At 38.8% G+C, this 27,616-nt stretch overlaps 1 protein-coding gene across 1 annotated transcript in view; it reads left to right on the top strand.

Moving 5' to 3' along the window:
- Positions 1 to 27,616, top strand: part of MYO3A (myosin IIIA) — a gene marked incomplete at both ends in the record, with an annotated part of 134,734 nt that overhangs the window by 28,010 nt on the left and 79,108 nt on the right. The window contains 5 exons of the mRNA XM_084253406.1: positions 6,764 to 6,909; positions 9,593 to 9,658; positions 12,826 to 12,981; positions 25,598 to 25,697; positions 27,090 to 27,206. Of these exons, the coding sequence (XP_084109532.1) occupies positions 6,764 to 6,909; positions 9,593 to 9,658; positions 12,826 to 12,981; positions 25,598 to 25,697; positions 27,090 to 27,206 (585 nt within the window). The remainder of the gene's footprint in view (positions 1 to 6,763; positions 6,910 to 9,592; positions 9,659 to 12,825; positions 12,982 to 25,597; positions 25,698 to 27,089; positions 27,207 to 27,616) is intronic.

The raw sequence follows: 27,616 nt of genomic DNA, 5'->3' as shown, positions 1-27,616 counted from the left end.
TGCTGTGTCCGTTGTGATTTCTCCTCTTTCATTGATGATCCTGTTTATTTGTGCTTTCTCCCTTTTTTCCTTTGTGAGCCTGGCTAGGGGTTTGTCTATTTTATTGATTTTTTCAAAGAACCAGCTCTTGGTTTCATTGATCTTTTGGATTGTTTTTTTAGTTTCAATTTCATTTATTTCTGCTTTGGTTTTTATTATTTCTTTTCTTCTACTGGTTTTGGGGTTTTTTTGTTGTTCTTTTTCTAGATCTTTGAGCTTCAAGATTAGGTTGTTTCTTTGCGTTCTTTCTTGTTTCTTGATGTGAGCTTCTATTGCTATATATTTTCCTCTTATTACTGCTTTTGCTGCATCCCATACATTTAGGATATTGGTGTCCTCCTTGTCATTCAATTCAAAAAATTTTTTAATTTCTTCTTTGATCTCCTCATTAGTCCAATGGTCTTCCAGTAGTGTGGTTTTTAATCTCCATGAGGTAGGAAAGTTCCTTGCCTTCTTTTTATGGTTTATTTCTAGTTTGATGCCTTCATGGTCAGAAAAGATGGTTGATATGATTTCAATCTTGGTGTATCTGTTGATGTTTGTCTTGTGCCCCAGTATGTGATCGATCCTGGAGAATGATCCGTGTGCGCTTGAGAAAAATGTGTACTCCGTTTTTTTGGGGTTTAGTGTTCTATAGATGTCTGTTAAGCCCAATTGCTCTAGGTCCTTATTTAGAGCTTTAGTTTCTTTACTTATTTTTTGTCTTGTTGATCTATCCATTGTTGATAGTGGTGTGTTGAAGTCTCCCACTACGTATGTGTTTTCTCTGATGTCTGTTTTCAGAGAGGACAACAGTTGTCTGATATATTTTGGTGCTCCTTCGTTTGGTGAGTATATGTTAATGAGTGTTATTTCTTCTTGAAGTATTGTCCCCTTGATCATGATGTAGTGACCCTTGGGGTCTCTTTTTATCTTTTTGAGTTTGAAATCTGTTTTATCTGATATAAGTATAGCTGTTCCTGCTTTCTTTTTTGGTCCATTTGCTTGTAGGATTGTTTTCCATCCTTTAACTTTGAGCCTATTTTTATCTTTTGTAGCTAAATGTGTTTCCTGGAGACAGCAAAAGGTTGGGTTTTGTTTCTTAATCCAGGCTGCAACTCTGTGTCTTTTTATTGAAGAGTTTAGTCCATTTACATTCAGAGTTATTATTGATATGTTAACATCTGTATTTGCCATTGTGTTTGTCTTTCCTTTGATTTTATTTATTTATTCTTTTAATAACTTTTTTTTTTTGGCCTTCTTTCATTGTTATTCATCCCTCTGAGGTTCTGGCTTTAGGACTCCTTGTAGTATTTTTTGGAGTGGGGGTTTAGTTGCAATGAAATTCCGGAGTTTCTGTTTGTCTGGAAAGGTCCATATTCTTTCTTCAAAGAGGAAGGAGAGCTTTGCGGGATAGAGTATTCTTGGTTGGCATCTGTTTTCTTGGAGTCTGTTGACTATGTCCCTCCACTCTCTCCTTGCCCGTAGTGTTTCTTCGGAGAAGTCTGATGTCAGCCTGATTGGTTTTCCTTTGAATGTTATCTGTTTCTTCCCTCTTGCCAGCTTCATTATTTTTTCCTTGTCCTGGATTCTTGGGAGCTTTACTATTATGTGTCTTGCTGTATTTTTCCTTTCGTCGTGGAAGTTTGGTGTTCTTCTTGCTTCTTGTATATCAATTTTCAGCTCCTTCTTCACATTTGGGAAGTTCTCTTCAATTATCTCTTTGAATATTTTCTCTGTTCCTACATCTCTCTCCTCTCCTTCTGGTATTCCTATAACTCTTATATTTCCTTTCCTCATGGAGTCAGATAGTTCCCGAAGTCTTTCTTCGTTCTTTTTCCTTCGTACTTCTCTTTCCTTTTCTGTTTTGGTTCTTTTTATTTCTATGTCTTCAAGATTACTTATTCGTTCTTCCATTTCATCTATTCTGCTTTCATTGCTTTTCCCAGAATTCTTTAGTTCTTCCATTAATTCTTTGATCTCCTGCATTTCTTTTACTTCCCTCTTTAGGGACTCAATTTCTTTCTTCTGACCATTGTTTTCCCTCTCTAGGGACTCAATTGCATTCTTCTGATCGTTGATTATTTTTCCCTTATCATTGTTTTCCTTTATGACTTCTGTTAGTTTTTTAATCACGGCAATTTTAAATTCTCTTTCTGGAAGGCTCAGAAATTCTTCCAAGTTATTGTCTTTGCAATCTGGGGGCTGGCTTTCTTTTTGTGGTGTGCTTTTTCTCTGGAGAGTTGCTAGGTTGCGTGTGGTTCTTCTCTTCCCTACTGTCTGTTTTCTAATTTGCCGTATGCGTTGGGACACTGTGTAGTTGGGACTGGCCGGCATCTTGGGTGGGCTTCTCTGTTCCCCTCTGGTTCTTCCAGGAGTCATCTGTCAGTTTCAAGCAGTCTTTACTGGAGAAAGGTCCCTGTTCTAAAATGCCGATGTAGGGACACACTCCCCTGTGCGCCTGGTCTGTCCCGGCGGTGGGTTCCTGCTCCCCTCTGGGCTTGGACTGCAGGCCAGAGGGGGTCTGGCGTGGGCGAACTTCCCCCGCTCGCCTCTGGCTCCTGAGGAAGCCTTCTGCAGGTAGTCTTTACTGAAGAAATGTCCCTGTTCTAAAATGGTGATGTGGGACACACTCCCTGTGTGTCTGGTCTCAGGCACACTCTTCTGCGCACCTGGTCTGCCCCGGCTGTGGGTGCTCGCTCTCCCTGTGGGCTCAGACTACTTGTTCGGAAGGGGCCCGGTGTGGGCAAACTCCCCAGCTGGCCACTAGCTCCTTCAGGAGCCTCTGCTGGCTTCAAGTCGCTAGGTGGTGCCAGAGATCTCTCCTAGAGCCCTTGGGGAGCTGATTTTCCACCCCGTGGGACAGGGAGCAGAGCTGGGATGATAGGGTACACCTCAACGGCTTTGGGGTGCTGTGTCTGCCTTGTGCCCCACCGTCGTGGGGAACCCACGCCCCTAATTTCGTGCCCCGGGTCTCTGTTCCAAAGCCCTCAGTTCCAGGGCGCGGGCTGTAGCCCAGATCAGTGGGGCGGGAATGGCGCCTTTTGAATCCTGCTCCCCTGCCTGGGCGCCTTGTTCCTGCTCACTCAGGATGGGCCTCCGCCGTCTCCCCCTAATTTCGTGCCCGGGTCTCAGTTCCAAAGCCCTCAGTTCCAGGATGCGGGCTGTAGCCCAGATCAGTGGCGCGGGAATGGCGCCTTTTGAGTCCAGCTCCCTTGCCTGGGCGCCTTGTTCCTGCTCACTCAGGGAGGGCCTCCGCAGTCTTCCCCTAATTTCGTGCCCCGGGTCTCAGTTCCAAAGCCCTCAGTTCCAGGACGCAGGCTGTAGCCCAGATCAGTGGCGCGGGAATGGCGCCTTTTGAATCCAGCTCCCTTGCCTGGGCGCCTTGTTCCTGCTCACTCAGGGAGGGCCTCCGCAGTCTCCCCCTAATTTCGTGCCCCGGGTCTCAGTTCCAAAGCCCTCAGTTCCAGGACGCGGGCTGTAGCCCAGATCAGTGGCGCGGGAATGGCGCCTTTTGAATCCTGCTCCCCTGCCTGGGCGCCTTGTTCCTGCTCACTCAGGGAGGGCCTCCGCCGTCTCCCCCTAATTTCGTGCCCCGGGTCTCAGTTCCAAAGCCCTCAGTTCCAGGACGCGGGCTGTAGCCCAGATCAGTGGCGCGGGAATGGCGCCTTTTGAATCCCGCTCCCCTGCCTGGGCGCCTTGTTCCTGCTCATTCAGGGAGGGCCTCCGCAGTCTCCCCCTAATTTCGTGCCCCGGGTCTCAGTTCCAAAGCCCTCAGTTCCAGGACGCGGGTTGTAGCCCAGATCAGTGGCGCGGGAATGGCGCCTTTTGAATCCCGCTCCCCTGCCTGGGCGCCTTGTTCCTGCTCACTCAGGGAGGGCCTCCGCCGTCTCCCCGCAAGCCTAGGTCGCAGGCGCGGGGACCTGGGCAGCTGCGATCCGGTCCGGATCCGCGCCGCTTTCCGCACGCAACCTTACCGGGCGGCCGGGGCTGTGTGCTGGTGCTGGTCTCCTCCTGGGGGGCGTGGCTCTCTTTAATGGCGCCTGGAGCTCACCTCCGCGGCGGATCCTGCAGGGTTCGCCTCTCCCGTTCACGGGGTGTGGTGGCTGCAATAGTTCCTTTCCACTCACAGTCCCACTTGCTGCGTCCGTTTTTCTTGTTGGCCGTTTTGGTTTGTTGTTTCCCTCCTTTCTGCCGGTCGGAGAGTGCCGACTTTGTGGGCGGGGGAGGGGAGCAGGGTTCTGTGCTTCCCTCCCTTCTCGTCCTCTTTTATGGCAACTTTCTTCTTCGGGCAGTTTGCTGGAGTAGTCCGTTTATCTTCCGTGTCCCAGTTCTCACTGGGACCTGCCGCTTTTCCTCCCTATTAACTTTTTTTTAATGGGAGATCTTACTCGCAGCGTCTCCTCGCCGCCATGTTGCTCCGCCTGTGTGTCTATTTTTATTCCAATACCATGCTGTTTTTATTACTAGAGCCTTCAAACTATAGTTTGAAGTCTGGTAGAGTGGTATCTCCATTCCTTTCCTTTTTTTTTTTCTTTTTTAAAAGATTTATTATTTTTATTTATACAAGAGCTGGGGTACAGGCCAGAGTCGTGGGAGGGTGAGAGGATTCACCAGAGACAGAGCAGGGAGCAGGACAGGCAGATGGACCAAAGGCACTGCAGCAGGCGAGGCAGGAGAGTTCTGCCTTGCCATGTGGGATTCTCCGTGGCCAGCCAGGAATCGAACCAGTGCTCGGAGGCTGCGTACAGCTTCACAGCACAGCGCTCAACCCGCTACGCCACCAGGGAGGTCCTCCTTCCTCTTTTGTCAAGATTGCTTCGGCTACTTGAGGTCTTAAATGGTTCCACATAAATTTAGATGATGCTTGCTTTATTTCTGTAAAGAATTCCTTTGAAACTTTGATGGGGATTGCATTGAATCTATATACTGCTTTGGGTAATATAGACACTGTAGTGTGTTAAGCCTGTGTGAGATAGTCATAAAGATGAAATATTATTCCAAACAGGGCCTTAGACTTTTTTCACTTTACATAATTTTTCACAGTATTGTAGTTAAATGATGATACAACACTAACCTAACATTATCCCAAATTATTTGTAATTTGTCTTGCAGGTTGACAAACATTAAATGTAATTTTTAAATTATTTTTTATACCATAAAGTTGAATATCTTGCCATCATTGATGTCATAGACCACTGTATTCATATTACATTTTTAAAAATAAACTGTGAAATAATATTTAATAATTTTTCTGTCTAATGTTATTTCACTATATTGCAGGAAAAATTCTTTCTTTTTTCTTGTCTCAATTACATCCTTTTATTACTGACATTCTTGTAAATATGATTTTAGTGTTTACATTTAGTGTGCCTCAGATAAGCTGTTGATACATCCTTATCCATGTTTATTTTTATTCATTTTATTTTCTTTTTATTAATGACTTAAGCTTTTATAGTCCTCCAATGCATCTCTTTCTTCCTAGTTGCCAGAAAAGATCAAGGCCATTTAACTAGACTGCTGTCAAGCTTATTTTTCTTCATTCACTTTTAGTTTCCTAATGATATATTATTTTTTTTAGGCATGTTTTATTTATTTATTTGTTTGTTTGTTTATACATGCACTGGGTACAGTCAGAAGCATGGGAGGGTGAGAGAATTCACCAGAGCCAGAGCAGGGAGCAGAGCAGGCAGAAGGACCGAAGTACACTGCTGAGGGGAGCAGAGGGTGGCAGGAGAGGTCTGCGCGCCATGCGGGACCCTCCTCCGGTGGCCGGGGAGCAGCCGGGATCGAACCGGTGCTTCAGAGGCCGCGGGCAGCTTCGCAACCCAGTGCTCAACCGCTGCGCCACCGGGGAGGCCCACTAATGATATATTCTTTAACTGTAAAACTGAGGGTTCTACAGGGAGATGGGGGAAGTAGAGAGCAAAGCGGGAGGCAGTCCATATGGCTAAAGAAGAGGACTGTGGTGCCTTAAACAGTATTTTAAAACAATAATACCTCTGGTATTTTTTTTTTTTTTCCTATGGTCTCACTCATAGCAGGAATTTAGAAAACTTAAATAAGAGACCAGGAAAAAGACTAATCAATACAAAGTAAAAGTAAAAATCAAAATCAACAAGCAACTATAAAACAGAGACACAGGGTGGGGGGGTGGGGGGTGGGGTGGGGGGGGAAGGAAGGAGGGGCGGGAGAGGAAGGACTAGAGTCAAAATAAGGGGAGAGGAAGGACTAGAGTCAAGATAAGGGTAGGGTGCAATTGTATGGGGAATATAACCATAATGAAAATGCATACATTGTGCAAAGATGAAAAATGATGTAAGAATTATATAAAATAAAATATTTTTTAAAAATAAAACAATAATACCTCAACTTAAAAAAAGCAACTATTAAAGTAAATGGTAAAGTATTCTTTATGTTTTTAATATGAATATCTTCATTCATTCATAAAAAGTTTATCAAGTGAGTACCATGGCTTAGTCTTTACCCTTTTTATTTAAGACACTGTGTTTTCACCCTTTTTGTTTTACATTTTCAAAACTATTCCTTTCATCGGTGTCTTTCTTAGATTTGCAAATCTGTTAAAGTGTCTGTTCTCAAAATAAAATCACTATTTCTACTATAATAAATTGAGTTTTTACTCTTCCCAGTTTCTGCTTTTGTCTTTATTCACACTTATCAAACTTCATTTTTCTACATTCTTGTTAATGTTGCTAACTTCACTTTTTTTTTTCTCATTTCCTAGGTGATTGCCTGTGAACAGCAATTGGATACCACGTATGATGCCAGATGCGATACATGGTCCCTTGGGATCACAGCCATTGAGCTAGGCGATGGAGACCCTCCTCTAGCTGACCTGCATCCCATGAGAGCACTCTTCAAAATCCCAAGGTCAGAGGACTAACATGGATGCCACTTTCCTCTTCCAGAGACTTTGTGCTCATTATTTCTCCTCCTGGAAATATTCAGATGTAGTTCAACAAGTTGGGAGCAGAGTGGTCTGGAATATCATTCTGTTTCTTCTGAGATACTTTGTTTAGTAGTTTCAGTCCCTGGGCTAATAGGTGAAATAAGTTTCTCTTGATAATCAGTGTTTCTTTCTTTGACCAGGATGTGATCTTAGGAAATAGCACTCTGCTCCCCACTGCTTACCCTCTTCCATATAGTGAGGCCTGCCCTTCCACAGTCTGTGCCACAAGGATTTGCTGTTCATTCTACTAACCTAGTCATTGTTTTACCATTTGCTAAGATTTCTCTTTGTTTAGAATTTCAAAATAATATTAAGAAATTTATTATTAAATCTATTGATAGACTAATAATGATTTTAAATGTTAATGTTTGAATATATTTCTATAAAACAGTAAATTTAGAAGGATGAGATCTTTGGCACCAGGAAAGCACTTTCTGCATAAACCCCTTCCCTTCAATGTGTCTATTGACAAACTACCCTGCTCATCCTGTTACCAATTAAACGCATGGTATGTTTTGGTTATTCCTAGATATTTCAGAAAACCGATATGAAAAGCTACCTATTTTTACATAAGCTGTTGATAAATCCTTATCAATGTTTATTTTAATTCATTTTTTCCTTTTATTAATGACTTAAACTTTTATATTCCTCCAAATGTGTCTTTCTTCCCTTGGATGCCTTTGTCTTCTAGTTGCCAGAAAAGAACAGGGCCATTAGATATGTTATCTTTTGAAGATTTTCTTACAGATTCTGTCTGGTCCTATTTCCGAGGAATGCACACTGGGTCTGTGGTGAAGGGTCCAGGGCAGAGACGTAGGGTGGAATGTTGCAGTTTGTTAGCACGATCTCCATTAAACAAATATTGTGGCCCTCGTGCTACTGACATAGGATCACATCTACAAGGCCCTGGGGAGAGTTTTTCAGTCCTAAAGAAATGATGCCAACATGTTGTATACATTTCCAAATGGATCCATTTGGAATGTTTGGCTTGTATTAAGTTAATATAAGACCAAAGCATTTGAATTTGTTTTTAATTTTATCTTTAAATTTCCTGTCCTATCTATATGATCTGAATTTTAGTGACTTAGATATATATCATATTTTAATTACAATTTCAGTGTATTTAAGGTTTTACTGTTTATAAGATATACTGCTTATTTGGTAAGCAGGGAAACAAGATTACAAAAATGAATGGAAAACTTGCTCTATATCAAGTCTAAGATAGTTCATTACATTTGAAGAAAACAAATGAAATCTATATTTTGTATCTCCCTCTGTTATTCAATATAAGATAAAGTACCTATCTCCTGAGCCATTTTCTTGTTTAAGCTACCATAGTAAGTCCAATGTTGTTAGTTTTGGTGATGAAGTCATGTGGAAGAGAGATAACACTGTTGATGTATTTTGTACCTGTGAGTAAGGTACTTCTAGAAACTACATCATCTAAGTTATTTCTTGTTACTTCTGCCATCAGTATCAGTAGCTGTTATGTGGAATTCTGAGACTACTAACTCTAGAAATAATTAGAAAAAGTGATCTGAAAAGCTAACCACTTCTGAATGCTCTAACATCATCAGAACTTTGTTATACTCTAAACAAATCAATAAATCTCTTAGAAGGAAGTTTCCAGGGGGACAAGTAACAAAGCAAGATTGTTGGAGAAAAGAACTATTTCTTTGAACATGCAAATCAGCAATCTTCAAATAGTCCTAAGGATTATAAAATGTGCTTTAGGCGTGAACTACAACTAGGGGAGATAAGTAGCTGCACTCTTATTTAATGAGCCTGTACAAACTGTACATTAATTTCTTTATAAGCTATTTAAGGAGTAATGCAGAAATGGAGACAAAGTATTTCCATTCTGCTAATGAAAACAAAGAGCTGTTAGAATTAACATTAAGCAGTACTTCAGCAGTTTCCGTTATCATGGTTGATCAATGTTGCTTGATTAGAGTTAGATCAGTCTCATTTTCAAGTCTGATCTTTTGTATTCATGAATATGCCGAAAAAGAAAGGATTTAGTCAGCTATAAATGAATGGAATTAATAGCAAAATTTTTTAAGTGGCATACAGAGCTTATAGGTAATATTTTCCAGTTCCTTATTTTTGTAACCCTGTTTCCAGTTGTGTATTCAGTAACAACAATCACATAAAGGCATTCTCCTGTGTCCCTCTGCTGCCATTCCTCCATATTCTGAACAACTCTCCTTTCAGGTCACCTCTGTGTACCCTGAATATTCCTCAGAGACTTCTGCAGGACTCAAAGTAAGAAATCTTTTCCGCACTATTCATTGATTCTATTCTGCTAAGTGGTGATGTTTTCCTCTAGGGCTCTCAGGTAAAAAGCAAGAGGATTCTTTAAAAGAAAAGGATTATCAGTTGGAAAAATTGGGTCAAAAATTGGATGCTTTCAGAGAAACAAGGAACTTGTCATTTTGTATAAAGAATGATTAATAACTAATTATCTGTTTTTGAATTGGAAAATGATGGTAATGCTTGATTATATGCGGCAGAACCTGGGATTGCAGTAATGCATTAGTCTGCTTGTCGTTTTATATTGACTCACCAATGTGCACAATGCAACCTTGATTCTTATTTTTCTAGGAATCCACCCCCAAAACTAAGGCAACCTGAGATATGGTCAGCTGAATTCAATGACTTCATTAGCAGGTGAGTAACAATAAAGTCTTTAAAAAAAAAAAATGAAAGATATGCCATCCAGCTGCAACTTTGAGATGTGCCTTTTACAACAATTACTCTTTTTCTGAATCTCCTCCATCTTCCTTATCAAATAACCCCAGAGATTTTCATTGTTTTCTTCAAAACAAACACTTGTAGCGTCCTTTGAATGTTCATTGAGTTCATTATTGCTCCAATATTGATGTAAGGATCATATTAATTCACTTATGAGTCTCTAGTCTATGGATAGTTCCATATCCAGGAACAGCTTCTGGCTACCTGCCTTTTGCAACAATTGCCCACCATGCACCCCCACCAGTTAACTCACCATCTATTTGCTCAGTTATTTAACCCTCATTTACCTGCATCACTAATTCATTGCAATTGGAAAAATAAGATAATTGTAGCCATAAAACCCTTACAGTAGATTTGAAATTTAGTGAACATTTTTAATATGACAAATATTTAGCACAAGTGCACTACCTTCAGTCAATTAGCTAAAAGAAGTGATTTAGTCATCCCTAAATATCTGTCCACGGAACTTTTTTTCAAAATCCTTGTTATGTGTTCACCTTAAAATAAGGGAAATGATGACCCCAGTTTAAATGGGAAAGGGGTGTCATTAAGAATTGATATTTCAGCGCCTCCCCAGTGGCGTAGTGGGTTGAGCACAGCGCTGTGAAGCTGTCTGCAGTCTGTGCAGCGTGGGTTCTATTCCTGGCCAGCCAGAGAGAAACCCACATAGCGCAGCAGACCTCTCCTGCCGCCCGCTGCTCCCCTCAGCAGTGTATTTGAGTCAGTCTGCCTGCTCTGCTGCCTGCTCTGTCTCTGGTGAATTCTGTCACCCTCCTACGCCTCGGGCCTGTACCCCAGTGCTTGTATAAATAAATAAATCTTTAAAAAAAATTGATGTTTTAGACTCTACTCAGAAAATGTAGAAAGGGCAAAGAAAGTATAACCATACTTTCTTATACGTACTCTATCATTAGTTTTTCTATCAAGAATATCTTCTTTTTTCCTATTGACTTAAAGGCAAGCAGCTTAGACTTTGAGTTCGAAAAACCCAAGAAGGATTGACAATCTGGTTTTTGTTGTTGTTGTTTTTTTTTTTTTGTTCTCACTTATTCAGACAGTACATTATATAACTGAGTGTGTACTGTGCACAATAGAATGCTTAATAAACTGCCATCAGATTTCACAAGTCTCTTAGGAGAATCACTGGTAACTTTGAAGAACTCTCTGCCATTCACAACGCTGCCCATGTCTGCAGATCCTCCATATAGACCCTCAGTATAATTTAGTGACCTTGACTTATTTCACACAATTTCTCCTCTAAGAAGCATTTCCTGATTTCCTCTAGGCAATTAGCATCTGTCCTGTGTGCTATCACTGTATTTTGTTCCTCTCCCTCTAATGACCTTGCCACATTTTTAAGCTACCCACTTAGATGTCTTTCTCCTTAACTAGACAATAAGTAACTCCAGGCACTGAATGTGCCCCCTGCCCGCCCCCCCGACTTGTCATTATACTTTTCACCTCTTATATCTTACTATAACTATAGTGTCTAGCAGATGTTAGTACATACTAACTCTTTTTTTTTATAGAGGCATGTTTTATTTATTTATTTGTTTGTTCGCTTTTGTTTATACATGCACTGGGTACAGTCAGAAGCATGGGAGGGTGAGAGAATTCACCAGAGCCAGAGCAGGGAGCAGAGCAGGCAGAAGGACCGAAGTACACTGCAGAGGGGAGCAGCGGGCGGCAGGAGAGCTCTGCGCACCATGTGGGACCCTCCTCCGGTGGCCGGGGAGCAGCCGGGGATCGAACCGGCGTCGCAGAGGCCGCGGGCAGCTTCGCAACCCAGTGCTCAACTGCTGCGCCACCGGGGAGGCCCCATATTAACTCTTGGATAAAGAGAAACTTTATACTATGCTCAATGCATTGATACAAATGTGACACATCAGAAATGGACACATTCTGTTAAACTCAGTGTAGACTAAGAGCCAATATTATTTTCAGAAATTGTTAACCTTATTTATTCCCTACCATATCTTAGCATCCTTGGGAAATATCTTTTTGATTGAATGCAACAAAATAAATTGTCAAATTATTGTCTCAGCAGGATTAACAATACTGATTAGAAATGACATTGCTTAAGTGAAGGTATAAATTTCTTCTGTTTTCTATTTTTCTGTATCCCCAATGACAGCCCAATTCTGACCAATTTTCTCATAATCAAGATCCTCTGAATCTCAGGGTCGGAAGGGTTTTGGAAAGTTCTGTAACCCAAACTCATGTCAAGAGCATAAATTATTCTTGAACATGTACAATTAAACATCTCTGATAAAAATAATTATATTTTTCAATGCAGTCTATTCTGTCTGTGATAAACCTCACTGTGGCAAGTGCTTTCGCATACCAACCTGAAATCTGTTTCTCCCTTGATTTGACCAATCAATCCTAAGACTTTTGTCCTTTATGACCACTGAAAACTAGTTTAACCCCTTTCACGAGGCTCATTAGACATCCTAATTTTGTTCAGATGCCCCTCCTGTGATGCTCGCTCAGGTGTGCTCACTCTCCTTATCCTTTCTCATGACTCTCTGGTTGAACATGTCGAGAGTGTGATATGCATTAGTAAGTCTGCTGTACAAACTCAGAAAACATTGACTGTCAAGGAGTGTAAACATCCTCAGTGCATTAGCCTTCTCAAATGGGTTAGCAGTTTTGGCACGTAGAAAGAAATAGACCAATTAAGAAGCCTTTAAAAGCACTAGTGAAGGAAAACTGAAAAGTTTGTTTCAATTTTAGATAAGCATTAAAGCTGTAATGATTTCATTGTCATTTATCTTTAGCTACTGAATTGTAAAGGAGCATTTGCAGTAGAAGCAGCATTTAATTATCACTGCTCTAGCGCATTGCAGGGAGAGGAGGGCAGTAGTATTTACTTCGGAGTTGGCCTCACTACAGCATAATCACTCACAGACATGTGCATTTGCACAAACATTCATTTCACCTAATGTCGTTTAACATTTTTGAAATGTTTCTCAGGCTGAGCATTTGTAAGGAATATACTGTCATGTTCAAGTGATTTTAAGGTATGTGACTAATAATTTCAAAACTCTTAGTAAGACTGTGTTCTATTTTTGCCAGTACAGGTGCTTGACTAAAGATTATGAGAAACGTCCCACTGTGTCAGATCTTTTACAGCATAAATTCATTACTCAAATTGAGGGCAAAGATGTGCTGTTGCAAAAACAACTCATGGAATTCATTGACATTCATCAGTGTACAGGAGGCACAGAAAAAGCCAGGTAACCAAGTGATACCTTGACTCCAAAAGTCTAAAGTAGCTGGTCAGGTGAGATATAGGTGAGAAAATAGTTAATTTAAATTCTTTAATTGTGGCTTAAAGATAAGGGGTATTTGCAGGAAAAGTGAATGTCACCTGTTGAATTGGCCCTGATATTACTGGCAGCATTTTTTAAAAAACAGCTTCCTCTGAACAAAGAATGTAAACTCCAATAGATGATTTTTATTGGTGTCTATTTCCTTATATGGTCTGCTTGTTTGTAAAATAACATATCTTCAATTTGAGGTTTAAAAAAAATCTTGAAAGACTTCTTGATACTATTGCTATTGTCATGTTCCCTGGTTGAATTATTTTCAAAAATCATTGCATTATATTTATTCATACTTCCTATTTGGATTTTTAAGAATAATAATATATAGCTGTTATAATATTTAGTATGCTTTTTACGTATTATAGATAGTATATATGTTTATTTTAGGAAACTTAGAAGATACAGAGAAGGGTACAATGTAACACCAACCCAGTGCAACATTTTAATCTATAACCTAATATCTTATGAATGGATATACATTTTAACCAAAACTGGAATAATATGTATATGTGTTCTATAGCCTGCCTTCTTTACTGAATGATTACCCTTGCCATTAGATAGCAAACTATAAAATTTTTTTGCTGCATAACATTCTCTTATATGACTATTCAGCAATTCATTTCAATAATCCCCTATTATTAGTTTTTTTTAAGATTTATTTTTATTTATACAAGAACCAGGGTACAAGCCAGATTATTAGACATTTAATTAGTTGTTTTTTCTCTAATAATAACATTGTAAGGAACAGAGTTATAAAAAATTTGTCTCTCCTTTTTCTTTATTAAAGTAACACTGGCTTACAGCGCTGTACAGGTTTTAGGGGAATAGGTTCATACCTCCTCAGATGTACATCACCACACCACCCCCACCATCCAAGCACCCATAGTCCTTTCCCCTAGACCATTGCGCCCCCTCCACCCTTGTTCCCACCTCTACCCTCTAGCAGCCTTAATCCTACAGTCCTGTTTCTAAGGTTTTAAATAAATCTCTTATTGTTTCCTTAAGATAAGTTTCTAGAGGTGGTACTGTTAAGTCAGAGTAGTCTTCTGTAATATAAGTTAATTCCTGAGAATCTCATTAGTTTTATCTCAGTAGTATATCACTATTTAAGGATTTGGGAGAAATGAGTCAAAAATCACCTGACTTAGGGGCAATTATACTTGAATTCCTGTTTTGCAGTTTACATATTTAATTCCTGTTTCTTTAAGTACTACATGCCAGACATTGATTAGGACTTTATATTATTTCATGTGATTTTATAACCCCAGGAAAATATTTTATGATACCTCATTTTCACAGTCGAGTAAAACAGGCTTGCAGAGGATAATTGTACAAGGTTGCAAAGGTAATGCATACCTTAATGGAGATTCAAATCCTGATTCTCGACCCCAAGTTTCATCCACATAATTAAATGGCCCAGTGATTGTGGACAGATGATCTCAGAGATCATAGTCCTTAGCTGTGAGAGTTTCCAGCCTTGCTGGAGAGACAGAACTCGGATTCCAGCAAAGAGGAGAATTGACAGTTTTGGGTGGAATGAAGCGCCAAGAAGGAAGTAGTCATGGAGCTTATTGTGAGGAAATAGTTGTGGGTTCACGCACATTTTTAGTTTTGCGTGACTACAGTTCCCTGGTCTGCTACGATCCCATCCTTCACACAGCAAACAGATAAGCAAGCAAGCAAATGAAATAAGCAGAAATTAAGGTGCACCAACAAGCATGTTATGTATCAAGAACTGTGAAGGATTTTATGCTACAGCAAACTAATAAATTGACCTGTCAGTTTCATGGATGCTGGCAGAAGTTACATGACTCCTGGGTTAGAGACATGGACTTTAATTTCTCACACCTAAGCTGGCAACATGAGTTAAATGTTCATTTTTGTTCTTGTCCCACAAGTCCCAGTGGTGCTTTGGAATGACCTGGGTGAATGTTGTATACGCAGGGGGTTGGCCTTACAGTTTGACAATCCCAAGCCTGGGAAACTCCAATCTTTTAAAGGAGCCGCTAGCAAATCTGCCCAAACTTTGCCCTGGAACACACATTATCTTCATTATCCTGAACACCAGACAAAACCTCCATCTATCCTAGAGGGAGACACTATTTGTCACTTTCAAGACTGTTTGCTATACAAATATCCTTGGATATATCATTGGGGTGGTGGTAGAGGAACACTAATGTAAGTCATGTGGAAATGTAGAGATATAAAATACTATTAGCTTTTGGAATTGGATTGATATGTGTGCTTAATTGGATAATTTTGTAAAAATTCCCAATTCAGTTTTAAAAAGCACTGTCCTATTCTAAATTGGATGCAAACTCAACACTTTAAATTTCCTGATGATGGAGAAGGGATGGTGGTGGGAGGCATTGTGAAATGGATAAAAGAGCTTTCAGTTTGAAGTCAGTCCTGAATATAGAAGTCACTTTCACAACTGTTCTGAAGAATCAACGTCCATGCGCACATAACAGCTATTTCGTTGACATACTTTTAAAATTGTTACAAACTGACACTGTGAGAGTGCAGAATGAAGTGGTGAAAAATTTGAATTATAAAATATTTTTAAAGTTTTACTCCTGAATCCAATATTTTGAAATATTCAATTATCTGCTTTAATGGGAATAGGTAAAAGTCTTTTGTAATTGAAATGTATTCTTCAGCACTCTTGACTACAACAATACAAGTTAACTTAAGAAGAAAAACAATCTAGTAAAAAACATTGGCTGGCTCAGAGGAAGACAGAGCTCCACAAAGCAAAGAAGTAGACTGCTTCATATAGCCTCCTCAAGAACTGCCTGCTTAGAGGCCACAACTGCTGCCTGCTCTGCCCTCCCCCACAGTCTCCTCCAGCAGTGGTACTGTTTTCTTGCATGCCACAACCACCTCAGAAGATTTGTAGACTGACCTTGAACTTTGCCACTCCTTCGCTTTCTAAGTTCCATACAGGACCTGATTCCTGTATCTAGTCACAGGCCCCTGCTGGGAGAAGTCCTGATTGTGTGTGAGAGGCAGAGTCTTTCCTTGACACCATCTTGGAATTTTCTCTCCCAGAGGAAGGGCACATTGAGCTGCTGAAGCAATGAATGCCCATTATATGAAAATAATTCTTAAAATTCTTTTTTTAATATATCTTAGCTATTTACCCAGAATTATTATTTAAGCTACCATTTGCATTTCCTATAAATAAAGGAAAGGAAACCTAGCCCACTATCTACTTGAAAAACAAATTCCAAATGAAAATTTCTTTTTGTGGTAGTTATTAAGAGGTTATTTATAATTGCTTTTATTTTATATACAAAGCAAAATAATATTTCACTTGATTCCCTTGCTATGCTAGTAGTGGTAACCACTTTGGTATATATAAATTATGTTTTGCATATAATTTTATAGGAGTATTTGTAAGAATTTAGTAACTCAAACATAGTTATTTCTTAGCTCAAAAATACCCACTGTATTTGTGGTGCTGTTGTGGCCACCCCATTTGTCCTCAAGTATATGATTTTCAAACCAGTATACAAGCATATATCCTTGAGACAAAGCTCAAAGGACTAGCACATAAAAAACAAGTTAAAGTTGTCCAGTCATTCGGGGCTAAAAATGCCTGGCTCAAGCTGTCAAGTCTTTATTTAGGTGTGGGACTTTATGTAATGTAAATTCACTTGAATGGGGTTTTGATTTTACAAAAAAATGAAAGGAGAAAGCAAAAAATTATCAATAGGAAGTAATCATAGAGTTCTTTCAGTGCAATACAATGCATGACTCCATTTTACTCTCTATTTTCTGGGAAAGATAATTTTTCTATAATAACCCTTTGGAAATTTCACTCCTTTCCTTTATACATGGGACTTCTAGAATGCTATCCTGGCTGCTCTTGTGATAAAAACTATCCCTAGATTCCCCACCCATGTCTACTTGAATATTTCAAAGACACTTCAAACTCAACCTGTTTAAAATTGAAATTACATCCCACCCCAAATTAGTGCTTTGTTCCTTTCCTTTTAAGTGGTGCCACCACATTCTGCCAACCAAAAATCTAATGAGTATCTTTAGGTATCCCTCTATCCTACTGATACTTGCCCGTAACAAGACTAGTATTCTTATGCATTCACTCAGCAAGTATCAATTGTACTATAATCCTTGCTGTCATAGAAATCACAGATTGAGACAACGTCCGTGTTCTTGTGTAATGCTCTCGGTCAGGGTATCTGCAGGAATCTGGCTTCTGCAGTAGACACAGTCTGTACTCTGGAGGCTTTTTCATCAAAGGGATAAAAGCGAACCGTGTATAACCATTATGCAAAACAGGAAGCTTCAGTCCCGTAAAAGGAATACCAGGGATGTCCTGTGAGAGTTCAACAGAGGTAGAGGGTATTTCCACTAGCAGGGACAGAAGGGTTTATTTGGGAGGCAGCTTCTAAATCTGCACTGTAAGTGCTAAGAAGGACTTAATCATGTGAAAATAGGGTTACCACAATATGAACATTATTGCTGCAAATAACAGCCTGAGCAAAATCATGAAAGCAATGAGGTGTGTTCACAAAAAGACAAGCATTTAATCAAAGTTGTAAGGGATAAACCCAGAAATAGGATTGGGGAATTACACAGAGAATAGACCATTGAGAGTATTAAAAATGGGACTAAGAGGTTTAATTTATGTCCTTGATTAGCCCCACTAGGGAATATCCCTAAGTTACTTGTGTCCTACCATGGACCATTCCTTCATTAGTTCTTAAAGGTGAACTGTGGATACACCAAGACAGAACAACAGGAATAATTTTAGATGCCTTATTTTTGCTTCCAGTATTTCTTCCTACCTTTAAACTAACTTATTTGTTAAGTTTTTGTGGGATGTTTTAATTGATATGTGTGTATATTCATGCCTGTATTCTAAATAAATTTTAGAATTGGAAAATTATCCTTTTACCTTGGTCAAAATAAGGGGTAAAGGATTAGCCCATGTGGATGCTTGATTAGAAAAGGTATTATCAAGGCATGAGCTGGTCGCAGTGTCTGTCCAAGTTCAAGAACTCAGACGGAAACGGGCGAAGCCGGGGAAATGTAGTAATGACCCATCTAGGACCAAGAAATTGAGAAAAGAGATGATACTATTCTTCCTTACCTGAGGCATTTCCTTATGCTTGTCTATACTATTTCCCCTTCCAGAATAGGTCCCAAGTGAGAGTTAAATAGCTTCTACATATGGTCCCAAGAACCTTACAAGGAATAGGATTGAATAAGCACCCCCTAGAGAAAATCATTATGAGTATCTCTGCTTCTAAATAGCAATAAATAAAGGAATTCAAATAAATAGGAAGAGGCAGTTGCTAAATGTACTAACAAGTTAAATAATTCCTAGGAGTAAGTTACATTGATGCTTCAAAACACTACATTCTGGCAGTGATAGTACATAACCGAGGGGCATCCTGGGACCCCAAACTTGCATGCTCTAAATTGCATGCTTTGTGACCACACAAAGCATATTTTTAGTGTAAAAGAACTTTAATAAGAATTAGTGAGCAGAGAGGGACGAAAAAAGAATAATAGTTTTCCAACAAAACACCCAAAGTTACCCATCCCCTCGTGGGTAAATGCCAGCCCAACAGAGTTGGCCCAAAGCGGGACCAGAGGCCCAAAAGCTTACCACATGTCTAAAGCACCTTCTGTTGGGGAACCACAAGAAGGGGGTGATTGGAGCCAGGCAAAAAGAGTAAAATCAAAGTATAAATCAAGATAATTAAATGGCTGCCACTGTCAGCCTCCCTCCACATCTGTCACAATTGTATCTCTTTCAAGTATCTCTACATATCTCTCCTCCTTCCATGTCTCTTTCCATGTCCCTCAAATCCCTAGTACAGGTCCAAAGCTGAAAAGCAAGGGCCCTTCTCCACATGTCTCGCTCTCTCAGCCCACCTGCCTTTACCTGTCTACTCAGCTCTACCCTTCATTAAGTGGGGGCAGGAAACATGGTACCTCCAATTTTTATGGAGACGGCTCTGTTACATAAATGCTATCTGCATTGACTCACATAGCTAGAGGAACCTGAGACAGAGGGAAAAATAAAACAAAACTTCTGCAAGGTCACCTCATTTAGAAAAACCCATTTGTCCTGATACCTACTTCAGTTCTTGTCTGTATCATGCTGCCTTTTTTTTCCCTCCAAAGAAACAGTCATAAAATCATAGGCTGTTATTGCTGACAAGGAACTCTTCTTCCAGTCCCTTATTTTAGAGATGAGAAAACTAAAGCCCAAAGAAATTGAATTCTGCCAACTCAGTAGAGAGTTAATTGGCCAGCCCTGGGCCATAGCTCCAAAGCCATGATTTTGATCCCAGCATTTTTCCTAGCTTCTGTATCCCTCACTAGTTAGTAGGAGGAATTAGCATTCGCAAAACTGATGCTATGAAGAGACTGTGTTGGACTATTGGGGTGGCTATGATTTGTGCTGAGTGGGCATTAAAACTTAAATTTTAATCCATTCTTTTGAAATACTGCATTTGGGGTTTGCATTACCCAGTAGTATATTCAAGGGTAGAGAAATCTTTGTTCTTGTGTCCACCACAATTTTTTAAATTAAGAGTGTAGAATGGAAACAAATTTAAAACGGGGATCCTTAAAAATCATTAATAATTTTAATGAATGCATTGCCCATTTTTAGCTATATTAAACTCCCATCCCTAATTATTTTTAAAAATATCTGTGTTTTCTTTATAATTTTATAATTATTTTATTTAAAGAGACTCCTAAAGATGATCCTATTTGATGGGGTGAAATGCTATGACTCCAGCAAATATATATACTTAAATAGAGCAACATATAACATTTTTCTAAAAACAACCAAGTTTCCTCAAAAAAAATTCTATATGTAGATCTTTTGGCCTTCTTCTTAAGTGCATTAGTCTGAAAATTATTCTAGAGAGGAAAAAAATTAAGGGGTTATCAAGGCCTTGGCATATATTATAAAAGAAGTATTACCATATTGTCTGTTTCTATTTTTTATATTAGTGATGGCCTAAATTTTGACCGCATCCATATTGTGCTGTAATTGCCATAAGAAAAGACATATTTACATAGATTACATTAACTGTGGAAGCATAACTAATTTTTTGCCAACAAAGTACAAGGTTCTTAGGTTGCATGGAGGGCAGAGCAACCATTTTCCCTGGGCACCTTCCCATTTTTCACTCTCTAAATACATTTTTTTTTTTAATAGGGGCATGCTTTATTTATTTGTTTGCTGGTTTGTTTGTTTGTTTTTGTTTATACATGCACTGGGTACAGTCAGAAGCGCGGGAGGGTGAGAGAACTCACCAGAGCCAGAGCGGGGAGCAGAGCAGGCAGAAGGACCGAAGTACACTGCTGAGGGGAGCAGCGGGCGGCAGGAGAGGTCTGCGCGCCATGTGGGACCCTCCTCTGGTGGCCGGGGAGCAGCCGGGGATCGAACCGGCGCCGCAGAGGCCGCGCGCAGTTTCGCAACCCAGCGCTCAACCGCTGCGCCACCGGGGAGGCCCTCTCTAAATACATTTTTGTCCTCCTATCAAAGGCCTTAGTAATAAGCCCATTGAGAGTAACTGTCTGAAAAAAAAATTTCTCTTTTAAATTAGCTAAGAAGCTTTGACTGAGCAACCCAAACCTAAACTATGGATATTTCAACCATCTTCTTTGCCAGGGAAGGGAAGAGAAATATTTTTTAAGGGCAGTAGTCAAGATTTAAAGCAGAATATGAAGCCTTTGAGGGGAATTCAAAAGTAAAGCTCTCTGACTGTTCAGCTGCCCTAATCTTGTTTGCTTCCCCTTTTAGTTTTGTAATCTCTGCAAAAAAAAAAAAAAAAAAAAAAAAAAAAGTGCTGCATTTAACGGAATTTTTGGTTTCAGAAGATTATGATTCACTCTGAAGTAGATTTTTATACATTTATATAAATACAGCTGGAGTTTTTTTTTTTTTACATGAAAATCTGAAATAAAAATGCCCAATGTTTTATCAAAAAGAGAGGGAAATAAAATACCTAACTATGGCAGTCCCATTTTGGGAATGAAAACTGAAATAGAATGCTATTATTTTATGGTTGATTTTTATAGTCTTGAATGTACTACAGGTTCCCCTCAAAAAAAGTGTGGATACATAGGTAAGCTTGAACTAAGTAACCCAAACCTGAAATGTGGATATTGTTCCCTACCCATGGCTAAAAGTTAATTCCCTGTATTTATTCCAACAGGATGGAGCATGGTCGTGAATTTGGGTGGGGCAGGTTAAATTTAATATGCCAATAAAACATGAACGTAATCAAGTAGGCAGTTGATGTCAAAGGCTGGACTTGGAAGAAGTGTGTGTTGGAGATGGGTTTTGAGTCATTTGCGTATAGAGGCAGTTAAAGCCATGGCCCTGGATGAGGACACTAGTGTGAGTGTTTAGGGAGAGCAGTAAAGGGGGCTGAGGACAGACCTCCTGGAGGAGGGAGCACTTAGGAACCTGTGGAGGGAGAGGAGCCAGAACAGGAGCTGAGGAAGCACAACCCTCTCTGGATGAAGAGGGGATAGGGTCTGCTGCAGCCATGTGAACCAAGGATTTCAGGAGGGAAAGAATAGCCAACTAAGCCTGAAAAATCAAGAAAAAGTAATGCTGAATTTGACCACACAAAATTCCTGAATGACCTTGACAATATGGAACTCAGCAGGGAGGGTAGCTGGGGAGGCTGAGAGGAAAGGTGAGTTGTGCCAGAAGAGGTAGGGAAATGAACTGCTCCTTCAAGCGCAGCTGTTAAAGGAGAAATAGGACAGCAGCTAGAAGGAATAGAGCATGGAAGAGAGTTTTAAAGATGGGGATACTGGAGCACATCTGTATGCTGAGGGGACCAGCCAGAGGCAGAGGATGCAGCTGAGGGGACTGCAGCAGCGGTGAGTCCTGGGAGAACAAGGGCCTGTGTGGAAGACTCAGCCTGAAAGTTGCCCAAAGCAAGGACAGTTTATCCATCCTAACCAGAGAGGAAGCCAAGGGAATAAGTTGACAGAGAGATAAAATTCTGTCAACTTGATTTAAAAATAAATGCATATAGAAAAGAATAAAAGGTGATATGAAAATATTAATAATATTATCCATTGGTGATGCAGGTGATATTTTTCTTACACCTTTTAGCATTTTTCATATTTTTTTTTGATAAAGAATGTACATTATTTTTATGCTTGGGATAAAAATAAGTGTAATAAAGTTAATAAGAAACTTTCCAGTAACTCTTTGTGCCATCATTCCTTACAAAGGCAAATGGTGTGATACTCCACAGCATGTTCTCAACCAGAATATTCTGTAGTGATGTTTGGCCTCCAGATTCTCACAGTGGCACCGGTAGCTCTACATACTCTACATGCAGAATTCTACTTACCAAAACTGTGTCTCTTCTCTGCTGTCTTACTCATCTCTAAGCTAAGGGTGACTACCACCATTCTTTTTTTTTAATGCATACAGGAACTGGGGTGTAGGTCAGAGGTGTGGGGGAGTGAGAGGAATCACCAGAGACAGAGTGGGGAGCAGAACTACTGAAATACACTGCTGAGGGGAGCAGTGGGTGAGACAGGAGATGTCTGCTGGGCCATGTGGGCTACCACCCTGGCTGGGGATTGAACTCATGCTGCAGTAGCTGGCAATAGCTTGATAGTGCTGAGACTTTAACCCCTGCACCACCAGGGAGGCCCTGACCACAAGAGTAAAACTGCAGAGACAAGAACTGGTCTTCCAGGGTATACCAGTGGGAACCTGTACTCCTTTTGATACCAGTGGTAACTTTGTTCCTGGATTTTAAAGATAGATAAGGAAACTGAAAATTGAATTTATGTTAACAAAGGCTTGTTATACTCCCCCCACACCATCATGGTCTTAAACTATAGAGCTTGATATTTACAAGACTGTGTTTAACCGAAGTAAAAGCAAGTAAAGCTGTTGGGTTATGATATTGGCACTGAACAGTGAGAATAACATTTTAGCACAGAGCAGCAGTAGTTGTTTCTTTTTTTTCAGTGTATACAACTGAAATACAAGTGGAGCTATAATAACCACCCCTAAGGGTATGTGTGACCTTTGACGACGCAGAAGGAAAATATTTATAGTCTGAAACTGTGTCTCTCTAGTATTACAGATCAAATAAAAAATATAATCTGGTTAACAAGCTGCATTTTTCACAAGAGAAAAAAAATGATAGAGAAAGATTCTGACTTTGCTTTGCAGGATATAAATATTTAGCAAAATAACAAGAATAGAAACTAACTCTAGTAGATGGCAAAAAGAAAATGTTAGAAGTGGAAAATTATCTTGAAGCATATATACCATATATGTATAAGTGTGTATGTGCGTATACACACATACATACTTTGGGTATTTTCATTTATAACCGGAGTAAAACAATAAAATTTATTTGGCCCCACAGTAGGTGAAGTTTAGAAAGGCAAAATATTCACCCCTTTATCCAAGAAATACATTTTGAACACTTACCATTTATAAGAATTTGGTCTTTGGGTCTGGGACTATTGGTCAAGAGCAGCTACCTTGTTCTCATGGAGCTACCTTGTTCTCATGTCCCAATGTAAAGACCCAAACAAAGTATAACAAATTAATGGTTTGTAATTTTCCATGCATAGGTCTTTCACTTACTTTGTAGGATTTATTCCTAGGTATTTAATTTTTTTTTTTGTCAAACTGTGAATGGGATGGTTTTCTTAATTTCTTCCTCTTCAAACTGACTGTTTGCATATAGGAAGGATACTGATTTTTGTGTATCGATTTTGTAATCTGCTACTTTATTGAAGTGGTTTACTGTTTTAATTAGTTTTCCATGGATTTTTTTAGGGTTCTCTCTGTATATTGTCTTATTAGCTGCAAATAATGATAGTTTTACTTCTTTTCCAGTTTGCATTCCTTATATAAAGAAACCAAACAAAGAGCCAAGAAAAAGACAAAACTTGCAAGCTGACATAGATCTGAGGCAAACAGCAGAGGAGGGAGTGAGAGAAGGGTCAAAACTAGGGAGGGGAGAGCTCAAGGGGTAGTAGTGATGGATCTCAGGTACTGTGGTGGTGGGAGAACTACTGGGACTATACCTGAGGGGAGAAATCAAATACTGTTAAAAAATTAACAACAATGTAAGAAAATAAATAAATAAATTTAAAAAAATAAAAGAGGTGTGCAAGAAATAAAGATAAATATATTCAAGGAATTTGTCAATAATGCTAATAGATTAAGTAAAATGAGAGTTAGAATTGACCTTTGAATTTAGCAATGCAGAGGCTATTAATGTCTAACAAAAGCTGTTTAAGTGTATAGAGCAGACAGCCTGATCAAAATGGGTTTTCTTAATGGGTGGAGAGAAATTTTATAACATTAAGTGCAGAAAATATTTTAAAGGATTTTTTACTATAAAACAAGGAGATGGAATAGTAGATGGAGGAAACTAAAGTCAAAGGAAGTTTTTTTTTTTATTTTTATATTCCCCATACAATTGCACCCCCCTTATTTTGACCCCAATCCCTCCTTTCACTGCCGCCCTCCCATAGTGTGTTTCTGGTTTATAGTTGTTTGTTGATTTTGATTTTTTCTTTCTTATAGTTATAGGGTTTTTGTTTATTTGTTTGAGGTGGGTGTTTTAACAACTGAGAGGGGGCATGAGTGATATGGGAGAGAGAAGAACCACAAGAGTGATGTCCTTGTGGAACCTAGTGCAGGAAAGGAGGGACTGGCTATAGAGAGAGGTGGGAATTAAGTCAACAGTGACTTAATTCTCTGAACAATGTGAAACCGTTAAAATGTACAGAGTGAGTGGTGGTGTGATTCTTATTAATCTTCGTATCTATTTGTTCCATTCCCTTTACCAACAGAGAAATTCAGATGCTTAAAAGTGTGTCCAAAAATAAAAACTGAAAACAGTTCTCAAAATAAAGTGGATAGTAATTTCATGTCCACAAAAACTGAAATAAACCTTGTGTTTATGTCAGCAACTTCTCCAGCCTTCAAGTTAAATCAAGGAGCTATTGCTGTTATTGAAAGTTGTTGAAATGTTTTATTTGAAAATAAATTTCCTAGTACCTGAAATCAATTTTCTATGTACATTTAACCTCTAGAAAATCTGAAATATAGGTTATTCTGTATTCTTGTTAAATTTTGCAGAATAGTGATTTTTAAAGTTGTCATTCCTTGAACCAATAGCCTAACATCACCATAGACAAAATTGGCAGTGAAACAAAATCAAATCTTTTAGACTCACTATTCTGTAGTAAACTACATACACATAGAAATTTAGAGCAAATTAGATAGATAGATAGATAGATAGATAGATAGATAGATAGATAGATAGATAGATAGATAGATAGATAGATAGAATAAATGGTGATAGAAATAATGGACTCTTTATCATTCATGAAGTTTGTGATATGTTGCATTTTTCCAAAGGAGAAGAAAAAAATGAAATAAACTACTTTCTGCTAATTTGTTATTGTTGAATTCAGCAAATCAAATCAGAAGGGTCTTTCTTTTTGTGTTGCACCACAGACATGAACGCATTCATACCAAGAAAGGTAATTTCCGCAGATCTCTGATTTCTGATCTGAAGGATGTAGATGATTTAGCAACCCTAGAAGTTTTGGATGAGGTAAGAAACTCAGTTTAATTAAATTTTAGCATTCTAAATTTTTTTTAATTTATAGAAGTAATATGAGCAGGAAGTTTTTTGAATAGCATCGGTAAGTCTCCAGTCTTGCTTGGTTTTTGTCTTTTTATCATCTGAGTATCTCTCCCATTCTTCAGTTTTAATGCATGTAACTTTGATTTCCAGATTTCTCCAGCATGGTGTCATTATTTTTTTATCTGTCTGCTACCACAGTCTGTGGCCCAATCATGGGATCACAGAATCCCTGCTTTCACAGAACTACTCTTTTAGGACATTGAATTCTACTTAAAACTCCATATCCCATCAAACTTCTCTCCTGAAGGTATAAATCCAGGCCAATAAATTCCAACCTCAACCTCCTCTCTCCGCATCCCCTTTTATTCTAGATAATCAGATCACTAGAATAAACAGCTGCATTTCCCTATAAGAGTGGTCTCTCAATAGATAGAGAAACTGAACAATGTGTCTACATTTAAAAAAATCAAGTTTTTTTTATTAATGCTTTCGATACTCGCCTGAGAATTTTGCTCATATATGTAACAAATCAAGGGGCATTTTCTGAGCAGAAGTAGTCATTTGGTAAAGTCAGTGTTGCATAAACAATTCAAGTACTTCCTCAAAATAATTTGTCTTGAGAATATCAAACATCTTGTTAACGAATAAGGTGTGCAAGTCAGATATTATCAAAACCTTTATGAATCTTTTTACCTATCAAATTTTCCAGTGAGGTGAATTCCTGGAGTTGTGGTAAAAATAAGGAAGGCTTCCGCTAATCATATTACTGACCTATTTGATATATATTAAAACCCTGGGTTGGTTTGTTTGTTTCTATTTTTTATGCTTTATTTTCTTTTTGATCTTTTGCTCTGTGTCATATACTATAAATGATGATTTCCGATACTGTTAAAATTGATTCTTCGTACTTATATGATTTATCACCTATGAAAGTTACTTTCTAGAACTTTTCACTCTGCCTCATAAGTCAAATGTCTAAGTAAAAGGCTAAGATATTCTACAAAGTCACTTTGAATAACTTGATTTAGATTAAAATCATGTTCACTGTATCTTCCCTACTCTTTTCTAGAGTTCTTTCTCTTCCTTTGCTGCATTTTCTTATTTCCTTGAAAGTGTTATATGTACATAATATTCATGTAATATCTAATGTGTCCTTTGGTAAATACAAGTAATTGTGACATCCCTTGGTTCTGAAAGTGGAAAATTAGCTGCTGATCAATGTATTCTTTATTACTGTCGATATATCTCTTTCTATACTTGGTCGAGGCCAAATGTTTTATTTAATTATTGTTTACTTTTAAAATTGTAATTGACCATGAATCATTTTTAAGAGAAGAAGTTCTTTCTATTTTGTTATAGAACACAGTCTCAGAACAACTTGAGAAGTGTTATGCCAGAGACCAGATTTATATGTATGTGGGAGATATACTCATTGCTCTTAACCCTTTTCAAAGTCTTGGCCTTTATTCCCCAGAGGTATGTAGTGTGACCTGGATGCTCTTGCTTTGCATAAATAATTACACTTATCAGATATTTAAATTAATTTAAATGGGTGAATGCCAGAGAAATTTTGCTCAATATTTTGAACAGTTAAATAATTATGATTATAACATTGAGATAGGAAAAAATGAAAGACAAACTCATCTAAATGCAAGTCTGTGGACTTCTTCTTTATAAAAGTATGTGCAGAATGACTATTGTTTCCAGTTTTTAGTAACTGGACTACACTATGTATCATATCAATAAATAGGTGCCTAAAAAAGTATATACTAAATTTCTATCTCTAAACTAAGTGTGGGAGAGTCAAAGTGTAAGTACATTGTATAAGTAATAGATACTTAATGGCTTTAAAACTTGTTATTAAAAATTCCTCCTCACATATTGAC

This window comes from Talpa europaea (assembly GCF_964194135.1).
Source record: "Talpa europaea genome assembly, chromosome: 14".
Lineage (NCBI taxonomy): Eukaryota > Metazoa > Chordata > Mammalia > Eulipotyphla > Talpidae > Talpa > Talpa europaea.
This window is presented reverse-complemented; position numbering and strand designations above follow the sequence as displayed.